The following is a 26,006-nucleotide window of genomic DNA, read 5'->3' as shown; positions in this document are numbered from 1 at the left end:
GTATTTGAAATACAGTCTGGATCAGTCCACAACTTAATTCAATAATGTGGAATAAAAGGATCAGTTACAGCCTTTCCAGTCCTTACAATCTTTTATTAAAATGAAAACAAGTGGAAATGATTGATACACTTCGGTAATAACAGAAGAATTGGCCAAGAGCCTAAAATATGAATCCGTGAATCATTTCTAAGTAGAAATCAACTGGAAAGAACTGCAGCAGCGTAAATATGACAATGTTGAACTAGACAGGCAACATTTTTCTTGAAAATGCAGAATGTTTTCTCTGTTGCCTTTTGTCAAGCTACTTGCACACAATACTACACCATAAGGCCTGCCATATAGTATTGTGTGCAAGTAAAAAAAAAATTACATTTACTCCATTTTTGGATCAGGTTATTAACATAATAATCCAATACCAGAGGATTGCCCTGTAGTATTATTTGTGAGTAAAAAAACAAAAAAATATGTTTTTCCCTACAGAGGAAAACACAAATATTCAACCAATTTTTATCTTTTCAAAGTCAATGCTGTATAGTTTTGTTTTATAGAAATCAAACAATTTATTAACATATCACTCTCAGTATAGTTGTATGTAACAAAAAATGAGTCCCTTCCATATTACAGAGCAAGGCACTCGTATTGAGTCCTAAGTTTTAAATAGTCTAATATTACCATGTACGTACTTAGGTATTACCTAGCTTGATGGGTGCTCACGGAGAGGTATTATAGTCATCAGCATGGAAATGCAGTTCCCCATGTATCTAATGATAATCCACTTTACCATGCAACCCTCTGGAGAATCCAAGTTGAATCACAAACACTACAGGGAAAGGGAAGGCAGTACTTTTAGAGCATGGCTCTCAACAATGGCTTTTGTGCTGTAGTTGTTTGGTAAGGAAGATTCCTGAGGATGGCATTGAAAGTTTCATGATTGTTGTAATCAGCATCGAGGTATGGTTAGTGTCAGAGAGCGGGGGTTTAGGACGTCCCGTTTTCCCGCGGGAGCGAAACGTCAGTCTGCACAGCGTTTCCAGCGCTCTACGAACTACTTCAGATGGTAATTACTCGGCATCGGGGCAGGTGTTAGATTTAACCAAGATTCCATCAGTGGATTCCGGAGGCATTAGGGAGCTGGAGAAGGATTATTCCACGTATTTGGGAGAAAATTCCCCCGGCAATTCCAAACGCAGCGCTCAGCACTGCCTAGGGAAAAGTACCGGCTAAAAATCAATCAGAGCGACAGTGCGGAATCCTCACCGAGGATCTATCGCCGAGGACGGTAATTCAGTATTCGATCATACGCGTTGAGTAAGAATATGGACGCCATAATGACGACATGAGAAACAAGTACCTTTTATGTTGGGTAGACTAATAACTAGGATATATTACATCATTACAGCCTTGTCCTCGCCTAATGCTTGCTTTTTGCAATCACTGATAACGACACACTTTTACTGCCACACACACGCATGTCATTTTGGAGTGGGATTTTACAACTGTCATTTCATGTTTCATTCTTCACCATAGTTTCAATACAAGGGCACAGAAGCCCCAAATACACATTTTTGGTCTGAAAACGGCAAAGAATGAAAGAAAATTGATTCTGGGCAGAAAATGAGATACCTTCATATCTATACCTGTAAAGGATACGTTCAACTACATGTGTGCCATATTTTGTGCTTTCAGACAAGTTTGTACAATTTTTCAGCAAAATAACTGCTGCTATTGCTGATGTAGGCTCTATGCTAAATAAATGTCAGGCAACCAGAAGAAAATAATACAAATATTTAAACTAATATAAAACTGGTTTTGAAAACTAAGTTAAAGATGTATGATACACATTCCTGGAGACTTTTTCACTCTAAAACTTAAAGTGAAAATATCTTGACAGTCATGAAAAAAATTATGTACAACAAATGATGCAGTTTGTATCAAATCTACCCAATGTCAACAACCACTCTTGTATACACCTTTGAAATGAAACAAAATTTCAATAAAAGATAATTTATGTTTGGAAATATGATAATCTATTGTCCCTGTCCTTTGAATTACATCTCTTGTTGTCTAAATTACTAATGGTATGATAATGTGAGGCTTCTGGATCCAATTAGAGATGATACAGCCTGTCCCGGAAGGCATGTTCAGCACCAAGGACAGGCACAGCAAGAGTGCTGTTTACATCTAATATCTATTCATTAAAAACAAACCTACTTTAACGCCACGCGCATCGGGGATAACCAGAGCTAAATTACTTCCGTGGAGAGAGGCGTACTTTCCTGGCAGAAAAATCCGTGCCTTGTTTAGAAAAGCAAATTCAAAGCTGTGGCTTGATGGATGGATTCCCCCCGCGGCAAAATGTCAGACGATTTTATCAACGTTCGCCTGTCCCTGCGGAGGCGCTGCACGGTACAGATCGTTACGGGTAGTTGAGCCCCTAACAAGGCCCTGACAGATGACTGAATTTTGACACAGCGGTATATGCTAAAAACTGCAGGAACAGTTGATACTGTTCTAGCTTCTATATTGATAGTATTATAAATTCATATGCAAAATGAATCTGCATTCATGTTTTAATTGTAAGAAGAAAAAACATCTCATCAGAACATATGGAAACAAGGCCCTGACAGAGGACTGAATTTTATGCTAAAAACTACAGTTTTGAGCACATTACAGATTTATATACAAAATGAATACACGTTCATGCTTCAATTGTAAGAAAAAACAATCAAAAAAACAATCGAGCATATAAAGACAAGGCCCTGACAGATGATTGAATTTTGACATAGCGGGATATGCTAAAAACAACAGGAACAGTTACTACTGTATTGAGCATTTCACAGATTTATGTAAAAACTGCAGGAACATATGATACTGTATTGGGTATATTACAGATTTATATGCAAAATGAATACACGTTCATACTTCAGTTGTAAGAAAAACAATCAGAACATATGACTGAATTTTGACATAGCGGTATATGCTAAAAACTACAGGAACAGTTGCTACTGTATTGAGCGTATTACAGATTTATATGCAAAATGAATGTGTTCAGGGTTCAATTGTAAGAGAAAACAATTAAAGCATATGAAAACAGTCTGGTTTTGTGTTTTGTCATGAATAAATCAAACATTCTTTAATATAAAAACATCAAAATCATATTATTTGATTTTCAAATTGTAATGACTAATTACAGTAGCAATACCGTTAATATTCTAAATTTCTGTGTCAATATCTAAAAATGTATCAAAGCATACAAAAATATCACGTTTTTCAACGAGCACATTGGATATCAGCGTAAACATTTATGGATACGTGCAACCTTGTAAAATGCTTGTGGTTTACAAGTTTAACTTTACTGCTCTCTGAATGATATTCTTGCTCTTGAAATTAGCTCTCATAATGTCGCAATAAAAGTGCACAACAAGCTTTTAAAAATCATTTGGTCACTATATGTTGTCAGCTCTTACAATTTATTGCTGCTTTATGGCAATAGATACACCCGATGAGTTTAAGATACAAGTGGATACAGTTTTTCTTTACATAACTCGGTAAAAGTAACTTTAGTTGATCATAAACCCAGGGTCAACCTATTACAGTTGGTCAAAGGTTGCCATTCAACGGGGTCAATTGAATTTTGACTGTGGCGGCTGTCGGTTACTTGGGTTTACGACTGTATTTTTCACAAGTTTTTAAGTACGAATCAAAGGGATGTACCAATAATATCACGACTGGAAATGGGTTTGGAATTTCTGAACATTTGGACAGAAAATACACTAATAATGTGGGATTTTAACTTAATTCTTTTTATGGAATGACACACAAAATTATTCCTAAACTCATGGAATGAAAATTACAAGACCTTTAGGCCTAGGAAAATTAACTTTGTGTTTCCGAGCATGTTTCTGAAAATACCAGGGTAGGTGGGTAGGGATTCTCTTTTTTTTAGCTAAAGTCATCCAAATACAGTTTAGCAATGTAAAACCGATATGCATCTGCACACTAGTAGGTTCGACATATTCGATTATACAGATATATTGTCTACTGTCTACAGTGCAATTATCTATTGTGCTAAATATGAAAACCTGAGTCTACAAAGCTTTCATTACTACTACCTTCAGATCGGAATTTTTCTCTCTCTTGCTAGCCTTTAAAGGCTCTGGATGGCAAGTGTTTGCTAAGGTTGTTTGGGTAACCAGAAACAGAACGTTTTTTCCTAGGCCTCACCACCATGAAATTACTCATCTGTTTTCCCAAATAAAAAGATGGAGGTTTAAATTCCAATCATCCATCAAGGAGGTTTGAATGACAGAAAGAGGATTACTACTGGAGGACCACAGGCACTCTTCAAACTAGATATTATGAATATTTTACAGCAATGCGCTGACAAATTAGTCCATGTAGAAGCGTATGACACTAGTCAGAAACTCTGTAATTTTTTGACAGGATTTCTCTGGATTTCTTCTTAGATTCTTATAAATGCTATTATATGGTTTCTTAACTATGTTGTTTCAAAACCAGTAATTCTAAACTTATGACAGGATTTAATCAAAATGATTTACAGTATTACATATGGACCTTCAGTTTAGACAAGGGGCTGTTTTCCACGTAACAAAAGAGCAAGTTGCTCTGACTTGCAACCTCTCTACTTAGTATAGTATTATGGCAAGATAAGGTACTAACTTTAAAAGAGGTTTAATCGAGAATTTTCCATGGTATGAGCCAGTGTTCCTACTCAATATATTCCTATTTTTCCATACAAGAAAGCCTACTACTTTCCTTAAGATTTATAAACTTTGAATATCTTGTCCTAAAATTTAGTTTGAATTGTCCTAAAATTTAGTTTGAATAGTCCTAAGCTGACTAAAAAGACAGCAAAGTGAGCACATTTTTGAAGACCACAGTCACAAGGCCAACAACGGAATTATAATTCTTTGAGAGCTTATTGTCCATTTATCAATATATACATTGCACCCTCCCATGTGTCAAGAATCATTAGGTAATAAATTGCTCAACTGCACACCTGTCTGTTCCAGGTGTGGCAATTACAGTTCCAAGCAGGTGTTAAACAATGAAATTGTCCCGCCCGCCATTATGCCAAATATACAGGTAATTACTAATTCATTTCCTCCAAATGCCGCCGTGATTGAGGTGTCATCTGTTATCATATCATCCATGTGAGAGGTCACTTTCGCACAACAGGAACGATTGAAAGCCGTCCACTGATTCCATTGTGTGATTCCCCGCGGACGTGGTTTGATAGGTAATTACAATGACATTGCAGCATAGCAAGACACTTTGGGGAAAGAAGAGGACCTTTATGAACAAAAATAGATGCAATATTTATGATCAGATAATGGAATGCAATCTAGATTTTTTGAAAGTTTCAGAAAAGTGTTAAAAACACTGCTTGATGTCAGATGGAAAAAAAACTCCATTGAGGTTATGTGTGAGTGAGTGAAGTTATGCATAATGTCAATTTGTGCCTATCTGATCTCAGATGAAAGAATTTGACCAATAGTTCTCCTGAAAAAATTTCAAGCTAGCAAATAGAAAGGGGCTAAACATGTTCTATATCTTACTGAGCTTATCATATTCTGTGCACAAGCTGTTTTATTCTACATATCAGTAGTCAATGACAGAAAGTGAAAGGAGCCAAACCTAAAGCAAAAACTACTGGAATGGCACCAAATACTGTAAATTCATGTACTAGTACTAATTTGCAGTATCTCTTTAGTAGTTGGGGGGAAAGGAGGATGCTTTAACAATTTCAGTATTAGCGTAATTACAGTATCAGCGATAACCTCCATAACTAGTCACAAAATTCTGCCCTTCCACTTGAGTAAGACTCTTCACCAAGAACTTATTTTTGAGAGCAAGGCTGGCTTCTTTTCACCAGTTGCCGTCCTGCTATCAGAAAAAAATCCTCCAAAATCACTTAATTATTTTATGTCTCAAAAAGCATGCTAAACTATGATGATGACTTGAATAAAGAAGTCCGTAACTCTGTATCCAACCAACCAAACTGATACTTCTGGGCGTGGTCCATACTTCATACTTCCCGAGACGACTATACGGATTAAACACTTGATCCGACGCGTACCGCGATGCTCCGTCTTCCCGTGGATCTACCCTGACTGAGTCTTTAAGCAAGATCGATGGGGGATATAGGAGGATGTAGCGGAGAATTCTCCATGGTGGATGACCCCGGGTGCTTATCAGCTCGCGCAGGTACGGACAACTCTTCTGGATTGAAAACAATCCTTTTAACCATGGAGAGTTTCTTACAAATCTGTACAAGTTTTAATCTCTATGTAAAACATTTTCACACTGGTGCAAGATGTGGTGAAGGCACTAGTGTTTTCACTTATCTTCACAGGGGCCGAATCTTGGTAAAGGGAGGAGGTTTCAGTGATGTCTGAAGTTTGCTGATGAAACAATTCTGAAGCACAGTATCAATACATTAGAAGAACATACTTGCAAAACTTTCAAGATGTACAGTACTGTATTTCTTGCTATTATAACACAAAGAAATACTTAACCTTTTTGCAAATAGATCACAGGTATAAAGTGGTTAAAATAGAGCAAGGACTCCTCAATCAAATTTTTTTCCAGACTGAATACTTTAAGTCTAACATCCTAACATTATAGGGAAAATGTTTGCTGCCTTTTTATTCAAAACCAAAACACTCAACACATTTCAGCTCAACAAAAAACGCTGTCCATAGTTTGAAAAATCTAGAAAAGCTGGAGTATTCAACTGCATGATATCTGAATCAGCATTTCTGCTCTTGATAGAAATACCAAAAACTCACAAAATATTGCATTTCTTGTGAATCTACAAAAAGAAAAGAGCCCATTTTGGAAACATCTACAAAAAAACTAATTCACTCTCACATAAGGCTTTGGCCTCTGGAGATGGTTATCCATAAATTGAAGCTTATATGGCCTTGTCATCCTGTACATGCATCCTAACAGTACCATTAGTCCAGTTAACATGCAGTCTTACTACATTACCCTACATCTGGGGCCGTATGCCCCTGAAGTAGGCTTTGCCTAGTAGAGTATAGAAATAAAAATAACCTACTATGCACGAGAAGCAGTGCCCGTTGCCATGGCAACAATCGGAACCTTGCAAACAACAGTTTCAGCTAAGACAAAGACTAAAATCTAAGAAAAACTAAAAACACAATTTTAACCCGTGAACCAACCAGCTTGCATCTTCAACAATATTCCTAATAACACATAACATAGATGATACAATTTTCTGTTAAGAAGTTCTATACCTGACAAATTCTTGAAGGATAAAATAAAAAGCATAGGTCAAACGATTGTTCTGACTCCTCCCATCCTTGTGCAGGCTGACCTTTCCTATCTGTCTCTGCTACTTGCCGATCTTACGACCATATATACCAAGCTGTCACGTTTAATTCTTCGCGTAGCGCTATTTGATGGCTGCGGCGCGAGATAAGCAGTCAGTTTCAAAAGGTCAGCCACCGTTCAGAGAATAACCGGTCATAAAAGAAGCCATCACGGCGGTTTTCTGCCATGGCTTTATTTTGCCTGTCTTTAAATGTTGCACGTACAATTAATAACGTCTACAAAAATGCTCCCTTCTCACGTATACACACAAATACACACACTTTCCCATACCTACACGAAAATTCACAATTTAAAAAAGTATTTTTATAACTTGTTTGGTATCCACCAATCAAGATCTCATTAACCAAGAGACCACATCAAATGTGGTAGCTTTGGAAGACTAAATAAATGTTGCCTGGCAAGTTATGAGTTTTACACTATAACATATTCCCTACGACACATAAAATCTAGTTAGGAACCCTTTGCTGCTTGTTTTCTGAATCATTAACTCTTGTGAACCAGTAAAAATTTAACATGCAAAGAAAATGGTCTAGGTTTAAGCCGCTGTGTTAAAGTAACTATTCCCAGATGTTATGGTTTTTATTGTGGCCCCATATTGAAAGTTCATAATGCCATGATGGGATTCCACGGGAGCTCATTTCTGCACTTTACGATTTAATCATCCATGCAAATTCACAATTAATTTAACAACCTTATCTAATCATTACACATTGTCTCATGTAATGTAGCATTAAGCGTTCAATCTATTGGCAACACAGTAAAACTTGTTTTCAGTTTCAACGATTTTTTCTAACTTGATAACTTTAAATGATTGTCTTGTTTCTATATGCTTGTTTTTCCTTAATGAACATACTAGGTTTTACATTTTAATGGAATTAGTGTCATTAATTAAGACGAATGGATGATATGGCACTGGCACTAAAAGTATCCTAATGACATTATACTTACATCATATAGTGAAATCCCGAATGGTTCAGAACTATAATGGTCACTGAACCAAAAATGATCCACTAAAACGAACAAGTCTGCATGCATGAATAGTTATCTACATTGTGTATAATGTAAAACGCGATCCTTTATCTTAATACAAAATATCTGCATATTTCTTACACTAGAATGCGATACCTAATGAAGTTGGAAAGAATAAATGTTTATGGTATACAAACACTCATATATGGTCTATAAAAATATTTTCAAAAAGTTTCAGTGCACCCTAGAAATGGTAAATGTGTGGTACATAGCAGTGGATGTGAAAGTGTTCTTTTACAACCTCATGAGACAATGTCATTATGTACAAATTACTTCATTTCACATATAGAATATTACAAGTAAATGAGAAGCAGTTAAGATAGGTAATATATGGTATAGCTTAGCAGAAAGAGTTGAATTTGAATGGAAAATAAGTTGAGATTGCTGCTTTAAATCTACCCCTGCATGTCGTGACAGTACAATGCTGGTATTCCAGCCTTCTCCAGAGAGACTCAGTTCTTATACCATTGGGATACAGAAATGACATTATCTTAGTAAGCCACACTGATATGAATCACATGCAAGCTTTTACGCTAAAGCCCTTTGTTCTGAAGCGGTCCCATAAACAAGAAATATTGATTTTAGCAATTCCTAAAACATACACCTTTCTTTAAATTAAGAATATTGTGAAATAATGTGTGAACATCCAATTTTCACCTCTGTCTTGTAGACGTTTGGAATGTTTCTGTATTCTCTTGTGTGCAAAATGTTTCTATTGTACAATTTAGAATTTAGTTGTAAAATCTATTCAAGTTCCATAAGCAAAAAACACAAAATATCTATAAGTTATAACGAAGGTTTTTTTTTAATGTTTAGTATAGAAGATCGAGAACAAATTCAGGACTGCAAATCGTATCACCTTAATATTTTGTAATATGCAATTCAAAATACTGCCTGTATTCTATTTAGTACAGGCAGTGTTTTGAACAGCAGGATGCAGGTTGATATTCTAAGAGTAGAGCTATGTACCTAAATAAATTGTAGGTACAGGTACACAGGTTAAGGTACAGGTCTGGACCTGAACATGTACCTAAACAAGTTTATCTATTTTCAACTGCAATATTATCACAATTATTATTGTTGATTTTGGATTTACCTATCTGTAGTCTTAAAAAGTGGAGTCCACTAGTACTTAAGTTAGTATAGGTACAGGTACAGGGACACAGATGTTTAGGTACGGACATGTACCTTAACAATTTTACAGGTACGGTACAGGTACGGGTATTTGGGTACACAGCCCTATGTAAGAGCTGAATCTACTCTAACAAGTGAGATTGGGAAGAAAGCATATGGTGCGAACAGACATCATTCAACTCCCAATCCCTCCCATTGGACTGAAGTAGGTGTAATGTCAGGATATCAGTCTGATCAGTGCAGAAATGCCATCCCTTTGTCCGCTTGAAACCATGGAAACTCTTTTCTGCTTGGTGAGTTTCCAAACCTTTTGGGATTTCCTTGCTGACCGGTCCTTTGGGGGAAGCCTTACAAATGTTCTACAGTAGCGTTTAATATATGGCCTGGGGGCTGGACTGAGTTGGTCTAAAAAGAAGAGTGGTCAAGGGAGTTGGGTCAGTCAGGATTTAAATATTACAACGTTCAATGTTTTATCCAATTTTTAAACTTATCTTTTATCAATTCTTCAAAAGGACAACACTAACCAAATGACAAATACTGTACATGGACACAGCAGCAATTACAAACCTATACTAGCAACCACCTCCACTTATGGCCAATTTGTGCTGACTTTTTGTTCCCATATTGTATATTATAACTTTTTCCATTGACTCAAATGAGAATACTCTTAACATAATCCATCTACTGTGTCCATCTGTCCAATTGCGAACATTTTCTTACAGTCAATGGAGAAGCCACTGTAGCAGGGCAGTCTTCAGCTTTAGTTTTTTTTCCGTCCTTCTCATTCACTGTTTGTGAGCCCATGTTGTTCATTTTCCTTCTTAAATCTGTCATTCTAAGCTGATGAAAAAACATTTTCATCCATTTTGTGTACTGAATGAGACGGGTGGGGTGAAATTTTTGTCCGTCCCAACAAGCAAATTTCCGTCCCAGGATGGAGGGATGGGTTCTGGAGACAACCCTGCACTGTAGACTATACCACTGCTTAAGTATAATCTCCAAACAGAAACTTTTCCATCTTTTTCACGACCTCTCCATAAGGAGCCATTTCCTGCGGGCGGCACAAACAACCTAACGACTGACCAACACGGAAGGAAGCCATCAGCACGCGGCCAGCGCTGTGGGTGCTGAATTGTTAATGCAGCGGACGGGAGGCAGAACGGGCCGGCGACTGCACTGCGGCGCGCATTAGTTAACGAGACTGCGTAATGAGTCTGAAATATTAATGAGATGGACAGACAGTTCTGCAAGCTAGTGCATTAACATGGCTGGGAGGCAACCTGTCAAAATATGACTGTGGAATCTTTCAGTAACTTTGTTTGCTATGAGAGAAATATGATTGATTGAGTTACTCCTCGATATGTACTGTTCTTTCAAAGCTTTCAATGGCTTAATGTTTTATGTTGAGATAATGTTCACATTTCAGGTAATAAGTAACGTTATCTAATTATAAAGATTGACAAAAGTCTCAGTTAGCTTTTGAAATACTGTAAATGCATTTAAGTTCGCAGGGATTTAATTTCACGTTAGTGGGAAAGTGGACTGTTCGTTGTGGTTTTAAGTTCGCGGTAGCGCCATACACTGTAGCCACATAATGCAATGGAAAAATGTTTGCGGTGGTTTCGAGTTTGCAATAAGGCTGCCTCTTGAAAACCGTGAACATAAAACCACCACAAACATTTCTGCATTTAAAGTAGTATCACATTTGATTCCATATTATCAAATTTTTGTTTTTGTTCAATCTGGTAAAGATTATACTTCAACTTCAACACATGATATGTATAGACATCTGTAGCTACCAAGGCATTTTCTCCTATCCTTTCAATCAGCTAACCCTAGCACTACCACTTACAATAGTCATTAGTGGTTTCCCTGCTTTATGGTATGCTAATGTTGCCTTAATTAATATTTCCCTGGGGCACAGAGCTCCTATCGTAATCTTGTAAAGTCTGACAACAGCGTACACATTTACATCCATGCTATTAACGTATTACAACATTAAACCAAACAATTCCTGCATCAGGAATAATAAAAAGCAACTGGAAAGGCAACATTTGCTAGCAAATACATAATCATACATGGTCTAGCCAAACAAATTACTCAAACACTTTTTGTATGGTGACCCTACAGCCCTGTCCTGCCACTTGCTATAAACTTAAACAACACAGGGTATATATGGCTACTTTCCCATGGCGATCGCTATCTGGTCCAGGTCATTGGCCTTATTTGTTGGCAGAAAAAGAAGAGGAAGAAACAGAACAAAAACAATGTTTGGCTTCAGTGAAGGTAAACATGATAAAGAATAGGATATTACAGAATTTTCATATCATTCCAACCATCTCACCATATGTATAATTGAATAAAACATTAAAAAGCCGATATCTCAAAAGCAGTAATGTTATTGTGACTGCGTCTGCCAATCTGTCTTTGCATTGACAGTATTCAAACTGCATTTGTATGATAATGAGCCTGAGATGTTATCAAGTGCAATTCATCATTTGGAAAGGTCTCTGTTGATGCATCAATTTTATCAGTAATGTTTCAGTGACTCATCGGATAGAGGCGCTCCCAGGGATATCGAATCAAGCCTGGGAAAAATTACTTCCAACTTAGACATGGTGAAAATCTGGGTGTAACTATTGGATACTGGGAGCGTACAACTGACAACAGAGACATCTAGCAGGATGCAGAAGAACTGCGGCAGAAGTAGTACAGCGCTGATTTTGCCATTTGAAAGTATAAATCATTATGTTGGCTTCTTCATGGGAAGATTTGAAAAATTTGCATCAGTGTTTTGAGAGTTTTCTTGAAATCACACACCACAAATCAGATTCACATTTCCATAATCTTAATTGAAAAAAAAAACATTACAGAAAGTTTTGATGGCATGTTACAAACCCTTTTCACAGAAAACATGGAATGAAAAAAAGGTATCATCCCTTGAACAAAATGAAGCGCACACCCTCAAAATAAAGTCAGCAAAATACAGACCAATGTAACAGACTATCTCCTAAAAACCAAATGCCAATGCTATATCATATGTTACATCATCCCGTTAATTGTTTCAAATTTGTCCTCCTTGCTTTTCAATTCCACATTTCTTCATATTCTGTCTGCCACCAGATGTCCCAGGGGCGGGGGTATAGATTGATACCGCGCGCCATTTGTGTGTGACGATAACTTAATTCTCATCCACTTAGGCACCAGAAAGGGTCGGCAATTGGTCCTCTTAATCTCGTTATCACAATCACTCTTCATGATGAAACCAACGGAGTTACGGGCGAGGGGACCGCATAATCACGCGTTCCCTTCCAAAACGCGGGCCCACGGGTACGGGATAATCTGGTTACTATCAATTCCTTGCATATTTCACACTGGCTCGTACGTTATTATCTCATTATGTCATGCAATTTGCTCGGCCCATTCTGGCAATTTTGGGGGGAAAGGGGATCTCATTGGAAACAAGACTGTGCCGATTTGGGTCATTTGTTCTGTAAAAGGTGGTTACAAAAAGTGTAATTGGATTTCTGCTGTTCAACAGCAAGTGGATACAATCTCACTTCATAAAGCGAACTCTTTCTTTCAAATGAAAATATGCTAAGTAATGTATTATATTTTCTAGGTAATGTACAATCATGTCACTAATATCCTGTTTGCAGTCAAAATGGCAAGCTGGTAGAAATTCAATTTCTTTCATATGATATAAAAATTACACAAACAATAAAAGTCTAGACACAAATGACAAATGTCTATATCAAACAATATCAAGAACACTTAAGCATACAAAGTAGTTGCAGAAGTTGATATGGTACTGTAAATGCAGAAATTTTTGTGGTTTTCGCCTTGCCAATTCACCACAAACTTAAAACCACCGCAAAGGTGTGGCGGCTTCGAAAAGGTGTCTTTTGACACCTGTTCCGCCATACCCTCCAGTGTGGAGAATCCAAATAAATAAATAAATAAATAAACATTTTTCCATGGCAGCAAGAGACTACAGTGCATGGTGCTATCGCGAAATTAAACCACCGCAAACAGTCCTTTTTCCCGCTACTGTAAATTAAATCCCATCGAACTTAGATACAGGACTAGAACAAATACAAACCTGGCCAAGAAGACCACTCAGAGGAATGATAGATCTGGTAAGGTGGTGAGTATAGACAAGATTCTTAATCAAATAACAATTCTGTCAATGAGAAAATTATCTAAGGAATCACCAAAAAGTGGTGACATTGGCCAGGCGGTCCTAATGCATAGACTTGTACCAGTGTATACCAGTTATCATCTTGAAGAACTAGAAACACATCATTGTCAGGCCAGACAAGTTAGATATCTTGTTTCGCAGATCTGTACAGCAGTGTAAAGGTGCGCAAGAGATATAGAACAAAATAAAAAATACTGATTAAGATGCTGATTGAAATATCAAAATGAGTTTATTGTAATTTTCTTTAATGTGGTGGTCCATTTCAAATGTCACCGACCAATCATATTGCAAGACCAGGGCAGCTCGAATTCAGTGATCTCGCAGTCTCGCCGAGACAGTAGCTGAATTGAAGAAGCAAATAAGATGAAAGAGCTGCAGACTAAAATGCTAATGGAGCAACCTGGATTTGACCAGTTGCCGCCTAGGTAATCTGGTTTAAAAAGTATTTCTAGCACAGCCCGAGCCTCTCCTTGGGTCATGTAAGGTCAAGTTCATGACTCACCAGTGCTGTGGACAGGCGCAGGATGGCCAGCAGCGACCTTGCGGAGGTGAAGGTCGAGTCCTTGTTGTTCCGCGCCTCTTTCCGCATCTCGACGTACGCGCCGGTGATGTAATCAGTCAGGTCCTCCGGGATCACAGGGTTCTTGGTCTTACACAGGGCGATGTAGCGCCTTAAGAAGACAACAGATGGTGGAAAATTTGTTAAGGGTTCCTAAATGGCTAAATTGGTATTTTGACCTTCCATCGTTTTCACATCAATGAATTCGGAAAGAACTAAGTTGTAACAAATATTGATAGATGGGCATGAAAGAATTATAAATATGATTTTTTGGACCATATGGATGATGTCATCAAGCTTTATTGCCTCTAATGTTATTTTCTATGGGAAAATACAGTATTTTGATACATACCACTGCCATGAAGCTATGTTTTTCATGTGGATAATGATGAAAGCTACAAACTCACGTTCGGACATCTTGATATCTACTAATTATCTGTAGTTGATGGAAAATGATTTTTTTTACTTAGATTAAAACAATTATTTTCTAATAACTGCAGATTTGACTCGACTTGCTAGGTGGCAGTGCTTCTGACTGCAAATGTTCCAGTCTTCCCTACCTCATGAGCTTCATGTCGATGGGAGTGAACTGTGCTGCCGGCTGCTCGTTGTGCTGGTGAACATACGTGATGTGCTGGGCAAGTCTGCAAACAAAAGAACACAAATTTGTCTTTAATCACACATCAATTTCAGCTTCATTAGACCACACTTAATTCTATGGATGACATCCTCTGGAGACCTCAAAGCTAATGCATTAGGGTGAAAAAGAAGAAGAAAAATAAGCAGAAAATAATGCTGCTAAACCATAGGACTAAACATCGTGTTCATTCTTCTCCAGGCTTGGTTTGTCTCCAGCGAGCCTATATGAGACAATCATTGTCATTTCAATAAGTTTTCTTGTTTAAAGAGGGGAACATGGGCACTGTGGACTCATGCCCTGACCATGTGCCCCTTTGCCCTGGAGAGTAGATCCTCTGGCAAGCATAAAATTCTGATTGAGCAGGTATGCTATTGGGTACAGTTTTGTCTTGTTTTGGAGAACAGGTGAAAATGAATGTGTGTGCAAATATCATCCATAAAATTAGGTCAGTGTGGCTTTAGACAATCCAACTGGACAGGGACGACAAGACACATCCTTTTCCACCCCGTTGTGTTCCTGGACCTTAAAGTAGAGAAAGAAGTTTCTGGAGCTAGGAAGAAAGAATTGCACAAAGAAAGAAAACAGTTCTCGGAGCTAAAGAGACAGAACAGACCTGAGATCGTTGTCCCTGTCTGGCCTGTCCTGAATGAGCCACAGCAGGTCAAACCTGGACAGGAGGGCCGCGGGGAGCTGGATGTTGTGTTCGATCGACTTCTTGGGGTTGTAGCGCCCGAAGGCCGGGTTAGCGGCCGCCAGGATGGACACTCGGGCGTTCAGACTGGTCATGATGCCCGCCTGAGGAAGGTAGAGAAATCAACATTGGTTATCAACCAATCAAAAAGCTTTACATCAGGGCTGTCCCCAGGTTTAACTTTTTTTCCGTCCCACTCATTGTTTGGGAGCTTATCTTGTTAATTTGCTAGTCTGTCATTTTATGCATAGGAAAATACAATATCGTCAATTTTGTGTCATGAAGTTCAGATTTTTTGACGGACTGAATGAATTTTTTTTTCCTGTCCTGCAAATTACCATCCTGGGACAGAAGGACAGGTCCTGGAGACAGCCCTGCTTCAAGTCTATACCAGAACTGTTTTCTCATTTCATTGCAGTGCCACACCTAATTGCTAGGAGGCGCCATCTGACCTTGGCAATGGAGATGGTCTGCTGTTCCATGACCTCGTGAATGGCGGTACGGTCTGCGTCCATCATCTTGTCAAACTCGTCAATACAGCAGACACCCTGGTCCGCCAAGACGAGCGCCCCGCCTTCCAGAAGCATCTCACCTGAAGAAAATCATAAGACGTTAGAAAAGAATAAACATTGGCTATAAATTGGGAAGTCTCTCATGAGAAATTGCTGTGTTTTTACTTTCTCAGTTCAAATAATTCTACAGTGCAGTAGTGATACATTAGAAATGCATATTTATGGATATAAATTTCCAGTAAAGACGTCACTACAAAAATTGCAAAAACAAGATCTGCCACATCAAAGGGCTGGTTGTCATGATTGTTAAAAAGAAACTTTTTTTTTTACAAACTGCTAGAGGGCAGGCAGACACCAACCTGTGAGGGGATCCTTCATGACAGCAGCGGTCAGACCGACCCCAGAGCTGCCGCGGCCTGTCGTGTACTGACTCCGGGGGGCCAGACGGTCGATGTACGACAAGAGCTGACTCTTGGCCACTCCAGGATCACCCATCAAGCAAACATTGATGTTTCCTGCAAAGAGTTATAAGCTACAACAGTAAGAATCAGACCACAGAAATGCAATTTGCTGTCAAAAATTAGATTGCAGGACCATAATCAGAATTCACAGCACCCATAGACTTCAGTTTGCAGCACCTAATTTTATGGGACAGTGAAAATCAAGAGTTCGCTGTATCTTCCAGTCGGCAGTTGAAACTATAGTACCAACACAATGGTACTGTTGCCACCTGCCACCAAGTGTGATAACCTTGTGTTAAGATTGAGTACAAAAACAGAAGACTTCAAAATACAGCAAAGATTTCCAGTATTCTGTACCTTAACAGGAAATATAAACTAAGATTGGTTGAGGTCATTAATTTCCATTAAGCTACAGTCCAGATGCTCACTTAGGAGCCCTTTTGTTTTCACATTTTTGCTTGCGTTTGATTCACCAACACTACATCCTTGCAAAACTGTTTCTACTCACCTCTGATCTTCATGCCCTTGGGTGCACGGTCCACTCCTCCCACCAGGAGCAGTAACAACGCCTTCTTCACATCCTCATGGCCGTAGATCTCAGGGGCAATGGAAGAGGCAAGCTTCTCGTAGAAGTCATCCTCTGTAACAGACAAAAGACATATTACAAATATGTCCTTCAGAGTACTTCTACTAAACGTGTTTGCATATTTTAGGATGATGTCCTGTCGAATGTTATGTTAGAAAACAGTAGGGTTAGTCCTGATTGCACAGACTCTGTGTACTTCATATAGTATTTGTTTCATTTCGTACAAATGAAGATGACAAATGGTTATCAAAACGTTTATTGAAGAATTAAAGAAAGGTTGTGTAACGAAGAAGACTTTGTTCACACCTGCTATCTGCTTGATCTCATCCTCTGACAGTTCCTCAGCTCCAAGCTCATCATCCTCTGTCTTGTTCATCTTCGTCATTTTCTACAGCAACAAAAGCACAACAAAAGACTTCTTAAAGGGGAATCCCCAGACTCCATGATCTTGGGCAGAACTTTGATTTTTTAAAAATCTTTTCATCCTAGTTTGCACCTTATGATGGGAATGCAGACTTAATTATTTTAGTCACTTTGTTTACAGATTAACAATAGTCACTCAGGAATAGCCACAAAAATGCTGCTGAAAAGATGAGCTCCTTCAAAGTAGCAATGTAAATTCATTTAATTTAGCAGCAGAAAGGGAAAGGAGATTTTTACAGTTGAAACAATTCTATGATACTGAAGTAATACATTGCAAACACATTGTAATACACTGGAACCACATGCGGTGTCATGAATTTGAGGTGGAGAGAAACCATGAAATAAAAACTAAAAATGCCCAAAGATAAAAAGTAATCTGTCAAGTACTCACATGAGCTTCCAAGAACGTCTCGGACAGCAGACCCTGAGTCACCTGTCGGAAACCTGTCCTCAACATGGGAAGGAACACCTGGACATGGTCGTCAAGGTAACAAGCACAGCAACCAAGGAAACAGGTTCTAGGTAATTAAGTACATGTACACAACAATTTGGGTCGGATTTAGTGTTACTTAACTTCTGCAATAAAATACTTAGGCCTATACAACTTGGTTTTAAACAAACTATTCAAGGTAAGTTTTTTTTATTTCTACATACCCCCTATTCAGACACACAAGTAACAGTATCAATATGTTACTGGAAAACCTAGCATTTCAAAACATTTTTCTTATATTCAAGATTCCCCACAGTTTGTGCATCCTTGTAACAAACATAATGAGATATCCTCCTTATGAAAAGGATACGCCTGTGACTTGGACATGGTCCCCTGGCTGGGCGAGTCGCGTGATCTCTCCGCGGGCGAAGATGGTCATGCTACGGGGGATGTTCCCGACTGGCACCTGGTCGCTCTGTAGACAAACACGATACAACCATATCACTCACAAACACCATAGAAATTTACTAACACCATGGATTTAAGTATACTACGGCTTTCATCCATTGTGATATCCAATATCTTAATTCCACGCCTAGTAAGCACTATCTTAGATGCCAATTTTTTCATACAATTTTGCAGGAAAGCAATACTTTAGAAACCACATTACATCCACTAGTGTATGTCTGAGCTGTTCAAAAGATGTCAAGTTAATACTTACATGTTCCTGGATCTTAATCTCTTGAAACTTCACAAACTTGGAGCCACGTGTCTGTAGGTACAAACGGCCTCCGGACCTGAGTAAAGCAACAAACAAAATAAACAATAAATCTCAGACTAGTAGTTTACAAACAAGCATGATAAATAGGGTAGAAATGCTGAGACAGCAATTAAATGCTATCTAGATTTATAGTCAAAATGATGTGGAACTCAATTAATATTGAGATGGTACAGTACAAGCCGCTTAATTGCACGGCCTATTTGCAAGTTAATTTCGTGCAATTATCCGGCTGGTGCGATAATGCGAAGTTATCTAGCTGAACCGTACCGGTTTGGGGATTTTGGGATTCCGTGCAATTAACAGAAGTGTGCGCTTATCCATTAACTGGCTTATACTGTATTCAATTTTTGGTATCTAAGTTAGACAAAGCACTTACTTATTGGTGACACAGTCCTGGCTCTGGCACATTTGAAGTGGCATGAACGTCGGGGAGTTGATCTGTAAAAGAAGAACATGAACATAACAAGTATTTGCTAAACAACAGTCACTCATACACTAATTAAAACATGGCATAACACATCATTTATGTACTAATAGACAGATCCCAGAGCCCCAACCACATCCACCTCTACCATTAAAATGAAAACATGCAACTGCTCATGTTTGTGACGTCCTAGCAGTCAATTGCTGAACCACCAATTACCAGACTCTCATTGGTTGAACTGCTAATTGTTATGGACAGTCCGGATCAGTCTATTGGAGTTGGTAAGTACAAGCACTAGTGTACAAAAAGCTGATATGTTTCAGCTGTAGCCAGCTGTTTTCATTCAGTAAACTTCTTCTTCTTCACTCTCATTGTTGTAAAAGAAAACTTTGCACCAAAAATACTTACAGGTTGGTACGTCTCTGCGCCACACCTATCGCAGGTGTAGGTGGCCACCGCCATCATGGGTTTGACCTCTGTACAGCGGGTCACGATACCGCGTACCAACACCAGCTTCCCCACGTTTTCCGCCTTCACCTGTCGGATGGCCAACGGCTTCTGCTGACCGGGAGCCTTGAAGTAGATCTCACTGGAAAAATGATGAATGTTAGCCCAGGACTGTTTTTTTTCAGTTACTGTGAATCTTGACATGCTTGCAGTGTACTTATTTTATGTGGTGACCTCCCAGCCTCGAATTCATGGCAATGAGAAAATGCATTAAAAGGTATTACAACTGGATTTTAGAATTGTTTCAATCATTAACTTTAACATGAGAATCTCCTTTCCCCTTCCACCACAAAATCATTTATGCAGTGACCTCCCAGCCTCAAATTCATGGCAACGATAATATGCATTGAAAGGTATTAATATTAGACTATAGAATTCTTTCAATCATGAACTCAAAACACAAAAAACTCCCTTCCCCTAGCTTCAAATACAAAATCAAGTCCCAGCAAATAATAAATAGGTTTACAGTAATAATTCCTATCTGCCAGAAAATATGACGTCTTTTTCAATGTTTGTACAGTGAGATTCAGGTTCTGGAGAGGTTGTTTTCACTCACAATCGGCGCATGAGCTCTGGCGGGAACTGGTTACGCGGATCCCGTGGCTCGGCCCCGCCCCTGTGCTGCTGCTCCATCAGCAGGCGGTGCTGGATGTACACGTCAAGCGCATCTTTGGTCTCCACCTGTCAACATAAACAAACAAACAAATTAGTAAACAAATTATTACATGCGTCGATGAAGGTTAGACATCCAGGTAGTAAGATAAGCCAAATAGCAATTACTAAGCAACTGGATGGATCCGTGCCAGGCAGGCGGCCTGCCCGCCCTAACCCGGGACCTCACCCCCCCTACGATGCCCCATGTGGGGCCAGTTGGGGGTACCTCCAAGTAGATGTAGATGTAGATTTGGGAAACAGTCAGAGCCTATCGTTTCTGGTAGAATCCACTACCATTCGTCAGTGACACTGAAGACATCTTATTGAAGAGCAGGTTTATACATCCTAAATACAAATTGATATGCAAAAGAGATAGGATAGTTAAAATGTATAAATCTCCTCTCCAACAAGATCTCTTCAGTATTTATGGTGAAAAGTAGTGGATTTTACCTGAAACATCTGACCGTTTCAATAAATCATATCCAGTTGCTTGTGTCACTGCTATTTGGCATAAATGGATACATGTTGTGGCACTTTGAAATACATTGAAATGTTGCCTTTTTTCTGAATCCTTTCAAAGAATTTTAATTGCGTCCACAGCAGTTTCTCAAGACGTTTTTGACAGAAAATAACAACAAAAAATGCACCTCTCTCTGTTTGTAGTCAGGCAGCATGTCGTAGACAGCGTCTGCAAAGAGGTGGATGTAGCGTCGCGTGTTTTCCACCATGGCTTCCGCAAGGTCAGGGTCGACCTCGGCAACATCCTCAATGTCGATGGTCAGCGCTACCTGCTCACGGTGCGCGATCTTGACCTGAGGAGCACCAAAAATAAACATTATTAAAAAATTCTAACACTATAGGGATTTAACCTATAAATTTTCGGACTTGTTGACCTTGTTCACAGTATGAATGTCCAGCAGTGACATCAGAAAGACACCACTTTTGCAGGAGGGGGAAGTATCAGAAAGTCCAAGTCCCCTTGGTAAATTCAGCAGGTACTGGACTCACTTACATTCTCTTCTTCTTTTTGTTTTGAACCATTCAAAACTACGATCCTTGTAAATCTTGCACCTACCATTTGTTGTGCATACTTGAAGTCCTTTCCGCCTTTGTCTCCACTGGTGTAAAACTCGGCGATGAACTGCTTGATCTTTTCTACAAATGGATATCAAATCAAAACATAATTGACACTTATTAATAAAACTTATCCTAAAAAGTACATGTGAACTTAAATATAGTAACACATGAAGGTGTTAAGTCTTAAAATGCGACACAATACCTGCTTCAACGGCTCATAGATTTGAATACTGCTTTAAATTCGTTAGGAACCTGCCCCCCTCCCCAGTCACAAAGGGAGTCCGGTGCATATTTTCTCGATCAATGCCAGTATATTTAACCAATTGAGTGAGATAGGTTGTTACTTCACTAATTGAAGTACTACAAAATAAGTTGGATTCTTCGGAAAATGATTATTCTGGAGTAAAAACAGCGAAAGAAGACAAAAACACGATGGGAAAAATTTACCTTTCTCTGCGGCGTAGTCTCGTGGTGGCATTTTGGCGAATTTTATCTTATTTTCTCACCCAAAAAGCGTAACAGGGACACACAAGAGTCTTACTGCCTCTATACAGTTACTGTGATACTTGGAATGAAGGGAGACGAGTAGAAATCGCCAATTTGTAGCGAAAATATCGTCAGGAAACTCGACTTCAACCTCCGGATTGTGAAAAGCATACGAAAGTGGCGCGAAATTCTGATCACCTGATCAGACTGTACCAAAATGCTCCATTCTTAGGTAAGACTATATTTAGTGTAATATCATTTCAACAAATTTTAAAGATATCATCAATCTATATACATACTTAGTCAACATAATATAAAAATTATATGGATATAGTATAAAACAAATATCTTACTACGACTGATTGGTAAACTAAAATAATGTTAGTTAAACTCAGTTTACCTTCAAAATACGCTGAATGGAATGAACATTAAAGGTCCCGGGAAATTTAATCTCGTGAACTCTCGCGAAGAGTCGCGGTGTTTCACACTCACTACCTTGCTGGTCCTTCTGGTCCCGCTGCTCCCTGGCTACGATAGTTGCCGGTAGTGCAACAGGTCCATGCATTTCGGACCTGATACACCCGATACGCGTAAATGTCAGTTTAGAATAACTTCACATTGGTTTGATTTGGCTTATTTGTATATAGACATACAACCATGCCGGGCTAACGTTACCCAACTAGTCGAAAGCTACTAGTATGTAACGTTATTGCAATATTCTAGCTCTCACACTGATTCATCATTAAGTTTTTGGTGTATCCAAAACACAAAAGACGTCCGGCTTAAAGACGGTTAACACTTTTAAGAGTTTTAAAACAGGTGCAGACGTCTTCACCTACATTTATGATTATCTAATAGTATATAGACTTCTTAAACTTGATGTTATGTCAAGGAAGTTATATCAGATAACGTCCTTGGTTATGTTAACATAAAAGAGATCATGATTCGTGCGAGGAACCTACGCAGCACCCTTCCAAGATCTTCCAAGCGCTACATTGTATATTGGTGTAACGTTACACCGTAAAGTGTCTGCTCATATGAGGATGTCGGAGAAGCCAGGCCACACCATCCAGATGGGATAGAAATGACACGTTTCCTTCTTACCAATAGAAGTGGTCTCGTTAGTCTGTGTAACGCAAACTCCGCTGTCCAGGGCTGTAACTGGCTCCTTCCTTCCAGGGGGCCGGCGGATGTTGGGCGGGCTGCTATAAGCGAGATTTAATCAGGCTATGGTCTAGTGTTTTTCTGTAAATTATCTTGTTCTAAAGGGCTACCATATCCTAATTTCAATCATATGTTTCAAAAATAGAAGACGGTCAGTAAATGCCGTGGTGTGTGGACTCAAATTTAATTTTCTTTCAAAATTCTGCAAAGTGAGTGCATTGCTTGTGGATGCAATATTGCCTTGTTCATCTCCGGTGTGAGTAGTGAAGAGAACTGGTTCATGAAAATATCAGGAAGCTTAAGCTGCCAGGGTTCCTTCCAGCCTGAGGCACTGTCGTCTTCCCATCAGCGGTATAGATCACTTCATCACTGTCTGGGGAAAACAGTAGGGGATGCGCGACAGTTTGAGAGTGCTTAACGTGTGGCAATATTTCCTTGTTCATCTCCGGTGTGCGTAGTGGATGGAACTGGTTCGGGAAATTAGTCGGGATATCAGGAAGCTGTCAGGGTTCCTTGCAGCCTGAGGCACTGTCGTCTTCCCATCAGCGGTATAGATAACTTCATCACTGTCTGGGGAAAACAGTAGGGGATGCGCGACAGTTGGAGATGTCACGTAGAGGGGTGCAGAGGAGGATAGAGAACTACCTTTACTTTCCGCAGACAGCTTGGCTAAAGTTTGCTTCCCTGCAGATCGGTGTGAACAGGTTAGTGTCAAACCCGCGTCTGGGTTGAGATGTGGCATGTTGGCAAGCTTTGTTTAACTCTGCATGTCAGAGACAACATCTGTGTCGTCCGAATCTGGCGAATGCCTGTGTCTGGATTGGAAACTGCGTCAGCCGTAGTACTTTAAAAAGCTACCTGTACATGACAAGGTCGTAGTTGTAGTAATGGCTCTCCAGAAAGAACTTGTCAGGGTGACGCTTCCTTGTCTGATCCTGGTGACTGTCTGCACAGCTTCGTCAGATCCCTGCCTCCCCCTAGTGTGTAACAGAACTGGCTGGCTGGAATGTTTGCATGACACAGTCACAGTGCACTTCCAGTACGACTCAGGTACGTGCATCTTGTGTGATGGTCAGGAGGAGAGTATGATCACTGTCGATACTAGTCATGCCGATCGCACAATATCCTGCCTGAGCGACAGTACTCTCGCAATAAGACGTTATCCATTTGGCGTTTTGTCAACAGAGAAATTGAAGCCATTTGCCCACTCTCCTGTACATACCCTGGTCCTGTTAGATGACGAAATCACAGACGTGGAGGAAGGCACCCTGAATAGCCATCTCCAGAAGTTGAGTCTAGATTTCAACAGGTTGACTCATGTCAAGCAGCGTTGGTTCACTGGCGTAGACAAGCTCAGTTATCTGGGCTTGTCCAATAACAAAATAGCAAAGATTGACCCTGGCTGCTTCAGAAACATTTCCATGCTTCTCGAGCTGAACCTAGAGAACAACTCGTTACAGGTGGTAGACTCTGACTGGTTCCTTGGACTGCCCATGCTGATGTTCCTGTACTTGGGAGGAAATGACATCGCAAGCCTCTCTCCAAGCGCGTTCGAAGATATGCTTGTCCATGAATTGAACCTACAGAAAAATCCTCTTTCTTGTCTAGATTGGGGGTTATCACGGGTGTCGCAGTTTGAGTCAAACCTGCGCGTCGGTGGTGACAGGTTGATGACAGTGTATGATACAATGCCACACAGAATGGTATGGAGTCTTTCCATTCATAAACACACCCCGGACACACAGATCATCACTGTCGAAGTGCCATTCTTCTATCTCTGTGTCGCAAGTGGCCTACTAAATGATTCCCTTGTGTGGAACTTTGATTCAGTGCAGAGCGTACCTCGTCACGAATCAAAAGATAGTTTTCCTGACCTGTGTATCAGTTCGCACGAATCTTCGCAAAGGATCGTCCGTTTGCACCGGTTTGTTGTCATCGCTACCGACGCTCCCCCAGACGAGCTGGACTTACACTATCCAGATAAGTGCAGACAAGTGTGGGAACACAATGCCGGTATTACTGTGGCCTTTGATAATAACTCAGTCGTTCAAGTAGTATCTATGGGTGTAGGAAACTCAACTAGTACTATGACTGATGTTGCCATTCTGTTTGACATCACGAAGGACACAAGGACAGTAGGCACCCATACAAGCACCGACCACACGAAGAACATACCCTGCACAGTGCTCTCCAAACGAAACCTATCTCAACATTTGACCTTCAACATTTCCTCAGCCCCAAAAGAGCCCCGGAAAGTATGCCCAGCGCTCACTGGTGACACAGACGACGTTAGCTTTCTGACGTCAGTCCCGCACACGAGTTCTGCAAGTTTAGGAGACCAGAAATCCCCGACCCCCACTGCGATCCAAGCCACAATGTCATTGGTGTCTACACTACAGGCTGGCACTCTGCCGACCATTGTGGATGACACACACACAGAATCAAGGCCTATTCTCGTCCCAGTCGTTGTCTCAATGGTAGGGATTCTATCCTTGGTACTCTTTGTAGCCTTTCTGCTGAAAGTACGACACAACGCCTTTCAGAACAATCTTCCTAACGGCCAAGGAAGGAGACAACCAGGTCTTGTCTCGTGCACGGCAATGCCTTCAGATCTGCGGGCGATTCAATCCACCGATGATCTCCCACACACATACTGGGAGATCCCGGATAATCTAGCAGCTGCCCAGCGGCCCCTACCTGCCGTCCCACACACGTGCAGCCTCCCACACCTGTATACTGAGATCCCAGATCACATCGCTGCTGCCCAGCGACCCCTACCTGCCTTCCCACACACACCACAAGAATACCAAAATGCAGCTTCCTGTTGGTCTTTGCCCGCTCTACTACCTTCTGACGATACAGAGTGC

The 26,006-nt window shown here is 39.9% G+C and overlaps 1 protein-coding gene across 1 annotated transcript in view; it reads right to left on the bottom strand.

Moving 5' to 3' along the window:
* Nucleotides 1-22,176, bottom strand: part of LOC118427281 (DNA replication licensing factor mcm7-like) — a 42,708-nt gene extending 20,532 nt beyond the window's left edge. Inside the window, exons 1-16 of the mRNA XM_035836973.1 lie at nt 21,937-22,176; nt 21,488-21,567; nt 21,060-21,224; nt 20,315-20,439; nt 19,660-19,840; nt 19,204-19,265; nt 18,768-18,843; nt 18,417-18,521; nt 18,008-18,085; nt 17,500-17,581; nt 17,116-17,247; nt 16,506-16,661; nt 16,087-16,226; nt 15,557-15,738; nt 14,864-14,947; nt 14,247-14,415 (exon numbers count right to left, since the gene is read on the bottom strand). Of these exons, the coding sequence (XP_035692866.1) occupies nt 14,247-14,415; nt 14,864-14,947; nt 15,557-15,738; nt 16,087-16,226; nt 16,506-16,661; nt 17,116-17,247; nt 17,500-17,581; nt 18,008-18,085; nt 18,417-18,521; nt 18,768-18,843; nt 19,204-19,265; nt 19,660-19,840; nt 20,315-20,439; nt 21,060-21,224; nt 21,488-21,567; nt 21,937-21,967 (1,848 nt within the window). The 5' untranslated portion in view covers nt 21,968-22,176. The remainder of the gene's footprint in view (nt 1-14,246; nt 14,416-14,863; nt 14,948-15,556; nt 15,739-16,086; nt 16,227-16,505; nt 16,662-17,115; nt 17,248-17,499; nt 17,582-18,007; nt 18,086-18,416; nt 18,522-18,767; nt 18,844-19,203; nt 19,266-19,659; nt 19,841-20,314; nt 20,440-21,059; nt 21,225-21,487; nt 21,568-21,936) is intronic.
* Nucleotides 22,177-26,006: the final 3,830 nt, after the last annotated feature.

The sequence above is a fragment of the Branchiostoma floridae genome, chromosome 12 (genome assembly GCF_000003815.2).
Source record: "Branchiostoma floridae strain S238N-H82 chromosome 12, Bfl_VNyyK, whole genome shotgun sequence".
NCBI classification, from domain to species: domain Eukaryota; kingdom Metazoa; phylum Chordata; class Leptocardii; order Amphioxiformes; family Branchiostomatidae; genus Branchiostoma; species Branchiostoma floridae.
Note: the sequence above shows the minus strand (reverse complement) of the source record. Positions and strands in the feature narration are given on the sequence as shown.